The sequence below is a fragment of the Gossypium hirsutum genome, chromosome D07 (assembly GCF_007990345.1).
Source record: "Gossypium hirsutum isolate 1008001.06 chromosome D07, Gossypium_hirsutum_v2.1, whole genome shotgun sequence".
Lineage (NCBI taxonomy): Eukaryota > Viridiplantae > Streptophyta > Magnoliopsida > Malvales > Malvaceae > Gossypium > Gossypium hirsutum.
Genome location: NC_053443.1, coordinates 47,036,228 through 47,047,973, shown reverse-complemented (window position 1 = coordinate 47,047,973; position 11,746 = coordinate 47,036,228). Strand labels below are relative to the sequence as shown.

At 29.7% G+C, this 11,746-nt stretch overlaps 1 protein-coding gene across 7 annotated transcripts; it reads right to left on the bottom strand.

Annotated features, from left to right (window-relative positions):
- Positions 1 to 634: 634 nt before the first annotated feature.
- Positions 635 to 6,315, bottom strand: LOC107954840 (uncharacterized). Of its 7 annotated transcripts, none has more exons than XR_001699709.2 (4): positions 6,109 to 6,315; positions 5,597 to 5,654; positions 4,780 to 4,870; positions 635 to 2,502 (listed from the first exon to the last, which is right to left on the bottom strand). XR_001699709.2 is itself a non-coding variant. In XM_016890529.2 (4 exons), exons 2-4 carry the CDS (start codon positions 5,643 to 5,645, stop codon positions 1,157 to 1,159), a joined length of 360 nt encoding a protein of 119 aa, XP_016746018.1. In that variant the 5' UTR covers positions 5,646 to 5,654; positions 6,109 to 6,315; the 3' UTR covers positions 635 to 1,156. The 7 variants fall into 7 exon arrangements, 1 of the variants encoding a protein (XP_016746018.1); XM_016890529.2 differs by having other exon boundaries at positions 635 to 1,376; XR_001699708.2 differs by lacking the exon at positions 4,780 to 4,870.
- Positions 6,316 to 11,746: the final 5,431 nt, after the last annotated feature.

The following is an 11,746-nucleotide window of genomic DNA, read 5'->3' as shown; positions in this document are numbered from 1 at the left end:
ATTCACAAATGGGCTCAAGGCCCATGTCCACTATTCAAAGTCCAATTTATATCAATTTGAAGTTTATTTCCTTACATCACGTTTGGTTAGAGTGAATGGAATAGGGTTGTAATAAAAAAATTTGTAATTAGTAATTCAATTAATTGGTTTAATGGAATGGAATAGAACTATAACAGTATTCTTGTGTTTGATTGAATGGAATAGATGTTGTAATAATATAAGAAAAAATGCTTAAATGACCAAAGTACCCTTAGTATAAATTTTTTTAGGTAGATGATTATTGTTATTGTCATTGTTATTAAATTTTAATATGATTATTATTAAATATATTTTAATAAAAATAATAATAAATAATTTAATCATATTTTAACATAATTATTGTTAAATACAATTTAATAAAATAATATATAATTTAATAACATTTTTAATATAATTATTATTAAAATATGAATTAATAAAAAATCATAATATCATAATATATAATATTCTAAAAATAATATATACCCTAATTTATTATTTTTAAACTACAATACATATTTAAGTTGTTAAAATATCATTAGTGAAACAAATAATTTGATTATCTTCTAAGCTAAAAAGCAAAAGATTAGAAGTAATAAGTAGCTTGAGAAATATATTTTACATCCAAATATAATGTTCATACATTAACAAAAAGTTACATGATGTCATTAGTTTATATGACACAATCTATATGTTAAATTTTACAACATAAAAAAGTTACAGCAATATGTGGCATTCTATCATGTCAGTATATCATCTAAATATTACATATACAAAAAATCACCAAAACATCAGAAGAAGGTAGATTAAAAAAAATGAGCATTTGGTTGGATGGTTTGGAATTTTGCTCAACACACGATAGCATTCATCCTCAATTAATCCTTCTACTTTACATAAGATCAGATATAATTTTAGAGCACTTTCTTGAATGATCATTTCTGACTTTTGTTGAATTAGCACTTCGGAGGCAATGCTCCTACTTATTTCAAAGCTAATAGTTCATATGTTTTCCCCCAATAATGTGGCAGCATCAGTAAATGAAGTAGAAGAAATTTATTCACTTGCATCAGAAAATCATTTTTTTCTTCTTTGAAAATGTGGAATCATCGTAGTTTCTAGATGGTTGCGGTTGTGTAGCTTAGAGATTCATCTCATCCAAAGAAATATCAGCTTCACATCCATTGTAATAGTTTCTTTCTTCATGAGTATTTGCAGTAGCTACATCATCGGCATCTATTTCTTCAATAATATCAGCGGTTGTTTGAGCATTCCTAGTGGCTCGATCTTTTGCGTAGATGGCTGTAAGTTGGTCATAATAAGGGAAACTACAATGTCTAAATTGTCCAGCTTCTTTATGACTATAAAAAATTAAGAATCCATATTAGATATAAGTTTGGTCAAAACAAGATAATAAAGACAGGAAATAATTCTTATACTTATATATGAGTTCCATACAGCATCTTCAGCAACAATTAGCTGTCTATACTCGTCCCAACCAAAGTCGCTATTGTCTTTTCCACTAAGCAGGTCATAAATGATTGCTTAATTCCTTTTCAATGTCCTAATCCTTAATTCAATATTAGGTTTAGTCTTCAACATAGCATGGGGTAAAACCTTTTCTAACATTCTTTCCAGCTCATTTAACTAATCGACCTTGAATCTCTTATCTACGTTAAAGGTTCCAACATTGTGCAAGTTGACCATACATGCAACCAACATTGCATCTTCTTCTAGAACTCATTTCTTTATAGTTCATCGAGAATTTTGAGAAGAAGCACTTGATTGTGAAAAACCTAACACAACTATCTTAAGAAAAATGCAAATTAAAATTAGGTTCAATATTATGAATCAAAAGGTCGACACTTTATTAAATTATAACACATGACAAATAAAAAGAAAATAAATTAAAGTTGTAATTCAACAAATCTAGTACAATACATAAAGGCAATTCAAACACCACTAAAGTTCCATAAACTAGATGCATAAAATAACATAAACAAATTAACATTTTACCATGTTTTAATAAACCTAACTAATTTCTAGATGCTTGCCATTCATAGAACATTTGATTGGTTAGTTCCATCCTCCAAGTAGTCCATGCATCTGATGGATGAATATTTACAATATTCAATTCATCATCTCTCACATTACTAGGTAATCATTTTCCCAACTTCGCTTCAATAGGATCAAGACTCATATAGGTTCAAATAAAATTATGGAGCAAACAACATGCAATAATGATTTTATTGTACACCCTCACAGGATAGAATAATGGACTTCTAAGTATTCCCCATCTAAGTTTTAATAACCCAAAGCATCTTTCAATAACATTGTGTGTTGAAGTATGTTTCATATTGAAAATTTCTTCTGGAGTACTTGGCTGGTAACCATGACGTCACTCATTCAAATGATGTCTTTATCCTCTAAAAGGCTTAAGAAATCCCTCACAGCTTATGCAACCAGCATCAACTAGATAATAACAACCTATAAAAAAGGAAAAAACTATTTATCATGGTTAATTTTCTCAAAAAAGTGTGATCTTAAAAATTAATTCAAATTTCTTCAATTCTGCACTTTATCATGATGAACTTTTAGTCCATGTCTCCTACTAATGACATTTCGAAGAACCTGTCCATCAACAACAGAATCTTCCCAACCGGGAAGAATATAAACAAAATACATATTAGGTGTACAAACACCTAACATATTTGTTGCTATGTCACCTTTTCACGTTCGATATTTAATTTTATCAACTATTGGAACCCTAATCTTGATGTGGGTTCCATCTAAAGTACCTAGAAATCCTACATCACGTGTATGAAACCTCGAGTTAGGATACTATATTTAAATCTAAATCAACAAAATTATGTACGTGTTATATATGGAACTCACTCTAATACCTTGAACTATTTCCACCTTGGGTCTGTAGAATTAGCTTAATTGGCTCAATCTTTTTAAATAGCACATCTTTTAAGTGTATGACAACATTTAAAACATTGTGAAATGATATGCTAATGGTTTCCTTGAACCTATTAAAGTGATGTTTGATAACTTGGTTTTTAGTTGATGAGAAATGAAATGTTAAAACATTGCCACTTGCTCATCAACAAGCATGTTTCTTGACGACTTCAATCCTTCTAAAGTTTATAACATCTCACATAGTTTAAAAAAAGATAATTCTATTCATCCTAACTTGTTTAATACAGATCTCGTCACTAGCATATACAAGTCTTTTCACATAATCTCGTTTTGCATAAAAATCTAAAATACATTACCTAATCTTTGGTCTATAAGTATGTAGGCTATGGACGGCACCCAATGTAACTAAGAAAAGGAAGCAATAACACAATGCCAAAGAAAAATGAACAATGCATATTAATAATCTTTGCAAAGCACAAAATAGAAATTACAACTATCTTTACAAGTAAAAAACCTAAAATTAATTTCTTTATCAAATTTCATTTAGCAAAACCGGCTCTTTATTTTAGCAAATGATAATGTCTTGAACAAAAATTATAGTTGTTTTAAAAATGATATTTAAAGATAACTAAATTACTTTAAAATATTTAAAGATAATGTAAATAAATAAATAAAATTAAAATAACCAAAAACTATAATATAATAACAATGATATTAACTAGTGATATTTAAATTGTATATTTAATAAAACTTATAAATGTAATTCTATTTATTAAAGATTTCATTTAATAAAATATGATTAATATGTTTTTATATAAATTTAAACATTTTACTAAAATAATATATCAACTAAAATTTATTTATTTTTATTTCACTTAATAATAGAACTAATTTTACTAAAATTTGAAACAATAGGCTATTATGAAGAACTAATTTAATAAATAGTACACTTTATGGTTATTGTTATCAATAAAAAACTGTAATATAGGATAAAAATGGAATATAAAAATTAATACTTTTACAAATTTGGTTATTGTAATAAAATATTATTATCAAGGGTATTTGTTATAAAAAAAAGATTGTACAATCAAACTAAAATTAATAAAAATATAATTATTATTATTATAAAATTTTTAACAAAATTGATGCTAGAGATTAATAAGACATTAATTCAATTGAAAAGTATTAAAATATCACATACATAAGTAAAAGAAAAAGATTAATTGTGTAATTTATGTTTTTTATATAAAATTTTTATAAAAATTGTTTTCTTAGAAAGTTACCATACAATTTTAAAATTGTGTATATAAGTTTTAGCAATTATGTAGTAATAATTGTTTTACGTTTTCACTCTCAAAATTGACTCTCTCTACTTAATTGTAAAATTATTAAAATTTTAATATTTTTATAAAATAATAAATATTATTTTTAATTTAATAATGAAATTATCAAAAAAATATTATTTTACAAGATAATAAATATTTTTATAAAATAATAAATATTATAAGTAATGTGGATTTGTAATCAACATGACATCTTTAACAAAAGAAATAAGAAAAAACTTCAATAGATTCTGTTAATGTTTCAAAATTAGAAAAATCTTCAACAAAAAAATAGAAGTTCCTCATCCAATTTAAAGTTCCAAATAGGAGAAAGTATGATTCACAAAATTAATGATGAACATCTAAACAATCGTAGATAAAGTTTTTGCTTCTAGAATTTACATTAAGCAAGAAGTATAGGATTTCATTGACTCAGCAACTTGAAGTATGCAATCCAAAAGTGGACCAAAAACAGTTTAAGGAAAAACTTATATGTAATTTCGAAATATGCTAAAGCAACCTGATAGAGTCCAACTGCAACTCCAAAATATGGTAAAGCAACCAGATAACCTCGTTCATAAATGTGTGCCAAAGGAAGATATTATATATATCTGACATGAGACAACTTAATTTATTACCATTTCAAATTGTAGCAATTGAAGGAGCATCTAAACTATAACAAATACGGTAAATGATGCAAAATTCTTCGATACAGTAGATGGTTAACGACTGTGGCTAAATGGCAAACCACTCATTGTACCAAAACTGGTTGTGAGTGAGGAATTGTCCACACCTACCAACATGTTGTACCTTTTAATTATGCCTATTTTACTATTCACCTACTTTCTTTAATGTGACCCTTTCTACTCTCACCCTCATTCATTTACTCCTTTAACGGTTGTCATACTATGTAAATCACATGGAATACCATTATTTTTCTTTTTGACAAAGTTTGAACCTGTATCATCAAAATAGCATACAAGAGTTGCTTCAAAAAAGTTTTGATCGAATACCACCATAAATATCCAAAAATTTATTGGCTAAAATATAGTTGATCTCAATTCAAATAAGGAAAATGAAAACAAATAGATTAAGAACATTCACAAGGGCCTGAGACCACAGACCACATTGGACTAATCTCTTGACATGATATATGCCATGAGCAAACAATCTCTTCCATATACCAATAGCTTATACACTAAGAGAAGCTAAAACCCTCTATTTGAATATCAATGACTCAAGTTTACCTCCTAGGAATCATACCTTGAATGGGCATGTATCATTAAATGCAAAACAGGTTATAAAAAGAATGCAAAATGTCCTGGTGATAAACTTACAGAAATTGCAGAAATTATAGAGTAAAATTATATCTTCAAAGAACACCATCAAGCTTACCTGCAAAATAAAAGCAAACTCGGAATCAAATTAAATGCAACATGTCCCCCCTCCAAAAAAATCAAACCACAACAATTAACTGGAAACCCAAAAAAATTAAACTGAGCTAAAAAAATACAAGATTGAACTTCGAGAAGCAAGCAAAAGAAAAATGGCAGACAGAGAGATGGAGAAAGAGCATCCCAAGCTGATTTTACACAGTTTCCTTACAGAAGATAAATGCAAGGTTAGAACCCAAATTTTCAATCCCAATAATCATTGTTTTCATCGTCAAATTACAAATGAATAAATAAAATATAACTCTATAAGAAGTAACAAGAAAATGAGAGATTTTGTTGAGGCAGAAAAAAATTTCAGGGTGGAGTTTAAGAAAAGGGAAACAAAAGAACAACACTGATTATGCTCATTCAAGTCAGTTCATACTTCTAAATACCCAAATTAGACCATCACTTACCGTAAATAAGGAGGTTCAACTAGAGGGAAGATGAAAATGGTGAATGAATGTTAGATTTGTCGTCGACTAAGAAGCTAATTTCTAGGGTTAACTTTGGGGGGAAAAGTCGAGGAAGAATGAAATGGGCTGAAGTGAAGAGTGAAAACGATGTATAGATAAGATGCCAGGATATTTTGGTTCAAAAAGGAAAATATGTAATTACGTTTGTTATTGAATAGCCAATGTAGACCCCAAGCCCCTGAATTGTTATTATAGGTCGTACTGTAACAGAGGTTGATTCCATTTGGCCCGTAATGGGCTATTACAACAAACCAAGCAATTGTTTATTGTGGACCCATTGAATACAGCTGGCAATTGTTTATTGTGGACCCATTGAATACAGCTGGAATGCATAGGCTATTACTTCCAACCAAACATGTCTCTAATACGTGGTTTCAACGAATAAAAATAATTTTGGATATCAAATATCATATTTAAATATTATTTCCATTATAAAATTCTTGTGAGTTGATCAAATTACCCTTTTTACGATAATATTATTATTTTGCCCTGTTTAGTAATTTCTTCTCAAAATTTGATACTTAGACCAAATCAAGTTCATAATTCATCATATATCTTTATTAGAAAGTTATTAATGAAAATCACACTTTGGTTCTTTTCCTGAAAAATAGGAAAACTACAATTTAGTCCTTATACTATTCATATTTTTCCAATTTAGCCCTAAAAGTTTCATCACATCAAATCACCTTCCAATCCATTTCATGCACAATAATCCAAAATAATCCATATTTTTCATTTTTGGATAATTTTGCACATTAGTCCTCATACTTTTCAAAATTTATAATTTAGTCATTTTGATCATATTTTCACTTTTACAATTCTTTTCACATATCACCATCTCCAATATCAATATTCTTCTATAAATTATCAAAATTATTCCATAACTTTCTCGATTTTCAATCTCAGAATTATACGTGTCATATCAAAAAATTCAGGTCATTACATTAAGGCTCGTTGGAATATTTGGGTTAAGTTGTAGGAGATAGGATGAAAGCACGTCCTACAGACGTGCTTTCAATGAAAACATGTCCTACAAGGCACGCTTTCACCCTCTCTCCTGCCACATCACCTGCACGTTATCTACATCGTTCAATTAAACTTATAAAAAATAAAAATAAAAAATAAAATTAACGGTTAGATTGAATTCTAAAAAGTCGAGAATCGTGAGATAAATTTTTTGAAAAAATTGGGAATCCCAAGATAAAATTTATGTCTCATATTTTTCGTGGTAAAACAAGAATATTATCTTAATAATTTTTTAGAAAAACGCTTCTTGTGAGAATCATTTTTTTGACTTGTCATGTCTAATATTTTCCAACATTTTAAAATATGTTTCATATTCGGTGCTAGAGTTTCCTATAAAATTAAGATTGTTATGAATAGGTTTTCATAGTTAAATTTAGAGTAGAATATTTGCATGTTAAGGAAAAGGTTGTTGATGTAAAAATTCTAAAGTTCAAACATCGACCCAACAAAGTAAATTAGTACAAGTAAGTGTCGTTTGAATTTGGTTAACGAGTATTTATTTTTTTGTATAATGTTTTTATTTTAATTTTATATTAAATTGTGAAAAATGTCTTTTTGGCGAAGATGAGTAAACAAGCTAAGGTAGTTATGTCACACTCGATTTCCTTTAACTTCAAAAATTTAGAACAATTAGAAAGTTAAATTGAAAGAAGCCATAAGTTGGCGGCCTCTACTGAAAAATTAGGAAAAAATAGTGATTGATTTTGGACGTGGTTGAGATCCAATTCTAGTTCAATTGGATTAAAACCAGCTGGTCCCTTAGTGGAAGACAAAATTATTATCAATGGATGGTTTCTATACGATTGAAGACCATGTTTAAAGGGCTATAAATACCTGGGAAATGACTTACCAGAGAAAATTCTTCTCAAATATGTTTCACCTTCTCTTCTTCATCTTCTTCCTTGGGTTGCTCTGAAAAAGAGATAGTTATGAGAAACTCTACATGGAGTGGTGATCGTAAAGTTTGAGTAAAAAAAGTAGAGAATCCAACACGCTGTAAGGTTTTTAGTCATTTTATATATGTAAGTTTAATAATAATGAAGTTAAGGATTTCCATAAACTTTTTTAGGGGTTCTGCATGTTTCTAGAAAACTGAGTTTTAAGCTAAGAATACTAAGTTTAACTCATGATTTTGGTTGTCATGCTTAGTTGTGCCAGGAGAATGAAAGCTCTGAAGTTTGGAAAAGCGAAGCTGATAAGGCGAAGAAGCATCAGGTGAGTTTCCTTACTTTATCCTGAAATGTTTTATAACTAGCATAAATTGTTGTTGCGTTCTAAGATATGATCTATGCTGCTTGAGAATACTTGTATGCATAAGGTTGAGTAGATTTATGAGTGTATGCCAATATATCGGTACGAAAGAAATGGTCATGATTGTATGCCTAAAAAGTAGCATACTCCATGATAAAATCTTATGAATAGCATGTATTGTGTACTACCAGTGTCCACCAACATAATCACTGGGATGTGCCAATATGAGCTACATTCCATATTGTTTGGAGAGCCTGGGATCCTTCTAAAGCATAGAGGACAGTGTGGGAGTCTTGGCTACCTTATCATCCTAATGACTATCATCTACATGATCCAAACACTCTTAGTACTCTTCCCCCTCACCATTAGAGGTGGAGTCAAGCAACAACTGGTAAAGTTTGATTTGACGCACTTGTGTCCAGGAGTGTAGTTCAACCTACACTAAAAGCAAAAGCCTCTCTTCTTCCTTTCTTCAATCTTAGCTGGAGAAAGAGATTTGTTTCTCACTGAACCAATAAGAGTAGTGGAACTTCTACTCTGTGACATTACAGTAGTGGTAGTTGGTTCAGAGTGCATTTTGGTGTTGGATTTCCCAAATACTGTTCAAGTCACCAATTCATCTTAGATTTGAATTCATATTTGAAGTCCTTCATTCGAGCATCTAACTTACTATCCCATTGAGAAAGCTCATGTTAGAGCTTGGTCAACTATTGTTGCCAGTATGCTGCATCATTCTAAGAATGTATGGTGACTCTATTACCGGCCATGAAAAACGCCTTACTCTGATACCTTTGATACATTATCGAAAGATAAAAAAAAGCAGAGAATAGCACGAGAGAATTAGAGGAAAGAGAATATTCAATTCAATTTTTACATGACCTCATTTTCCAAACCCAACAGAAATAAGAAAGAGAAAAAGAGACTGTTGTCACAGAAATGGCTCCAGCAGGCAAAACAAACAAATGAAACGCAATGTTTCATTAAAACAAAAACATTAAAAACAACGCAACGTATTACTTAAGTCTAAAACACACCCTCATATTTACCATCACCGCATAATCATATCATTTGCACATTATACACACTGTCACTTGGTATGAATAACATACCCTCATATTTACCATCACAGCAGTCATCACAACATGTTCATATTTCATCACATCATAATTCTCCGTATCACAATTTATAAACATATTTATCTCATATTTAGCATAGGTAGAAGAACACTTACACTCATAATTTAGAGTAGGGGTTTAGACTACCTCTAAATTCCCAAATACACAACGAATCATCTACGAGCAGCAATTCTAAAACACTCACCAAAATATTCGTTTTTGTCAAAAAACCAAAAGCTTAGACAAGCTTCCCTTTGCACTTATCTCTACTCGTTGAAGGTCCTTTTGACTCCAAAACTTCAACAAGACAAACCACACATATACTCGGTCAACAATCAGCCAATAACTCACCTCATAAAGCCAACAACACAAGCCTAAGCTACATTATTTTCTAACTAAAACCTTTAGCACAACAAACTTAAAATTTGAATAAATTAGTCTACGCATAATATTTTTGCATGAAAAAAAATTCAATTCATTTATATATTCATCTATGACTAATTTCTAACCTTTAAACTACACAAAACTACGTGTTTTAAGGTATTAAAATTTTTCGACAAGTTTTGGCCATTACAAAAAAAATTAATTAAAACCCAAGAAATCCCTGATGAAACTTAAAAGTTACTTTAGAAAGCTTCTAATTAGGTTAAAACTAATTGAAAAACAATTTAAAACCAAGTTTTTATCCACAAACTCGAAATTCACCATTAAATGCCCTATTTTTGGATTTTAATCAAAACATGTGACTTAATGGCTACAATTTCAATTTCAAAGACCCAATAACAGTGAAAACTAAAGAGAATACGAATGGTTAGCTTTAATGAGAGGAATAATGAGTTTTTAGTGAAATCGAAATAGTAGTTTTGGGACCACAAATCTGAGGTTGTAAATTTTATTTTAATATTATTTTGTGGTCTACAACATGATAGTATTATTGTATAAAAATTTTGTTAAGAAATTTTACCGTTTGTATCTCAATTTGTGAAAAAGGACTAAATCGCGTAAAGTGTGAAAGTTGTGCTCTATTAGCTAAAGGTGTAAAATTGGTATAGAAATTTAAAGTAGAAGTCCTTATATGGTAATTAGACCATTAATTGAGTTAGTGGATGTGCATGGCTTGGCAATTTTGTTATTTTAAAAGTTAGGTAAGGTTAAAATGGTAATTAGGTAATAAATGAATAAAACAAATAAAACAAATCAAGCTTCCATCTTTGTATTTCTTCCATGGAAAATTTCAGCAATATTGGAGCTTGAGAAGCTGGAAAATTTCAGCCACACAACCCTTTCCATGTAATTGAATTTGGTGTTCGTTTTTTTTATCTTTATGTTTCCGGGATCGTTGTAGCTTAACCAAGCTAACTAAGGGATTAATTTGCAAAACTATTGAATAGTTTAAGATTTGACATTGACGAATATGTTATGTTTTTAAGTGTAATTTAATAAAATGAATCTTTGTTGTGAGTTAAACAACTTTTGTTAAGTGATTATTAATGAAAATGTCAATTAGGGGCTAAATTGATAAATGTAAAAATTGTGTTAAATGTGTGAATTTGTGAAATGTATGGGCTGTTATGAGCATGTAGTAAATTCAACTAGGCTTATATGTGGATGAAATTTGCATGAATTTCATTTTACGAGCCTAGGGACTAAATCGTAAAGAAGTGAAAAGTATAAGGGTAAAATGGTAATTTTTCCCTAACATGAGTTTTTGGATTGAATTGGATAAAATAAAGATTAAATTAGCTAAATTTGATTATATAGATCAAGAAAAGCCATGTTTGGAATTAGATCGGGGAAAAGATAAAATAGTGGATTGATCGGTCGATTTTCTTCGTATAAATTTGAGGTAAGTTCGTATGCTGAATAAGCATTAAATTATATGTGTTTTAAATGTTTAATTAATATAATTATGATGATATGACACCATGAAAATTCTCGACGAGGTATCGACAACATATGAATCTCGATTGAACCTTAGGAATAGATAGGATACAAATGACATGTCATTATGGGTTACCGTGTTTTGGGTGCTGGTCTCGTACGTCCTACCGGTGGCTGAGTTTTTGGCATGTGTTGCGGTTACTTTACAGCTTGTGTGAGCAGCACCGTGTAGCTACATCTTGACTGACAGTTGTGTGAGCAAACTCAGTGATAGCTCGAGAGTGAGCATCTATATGAGATATGAG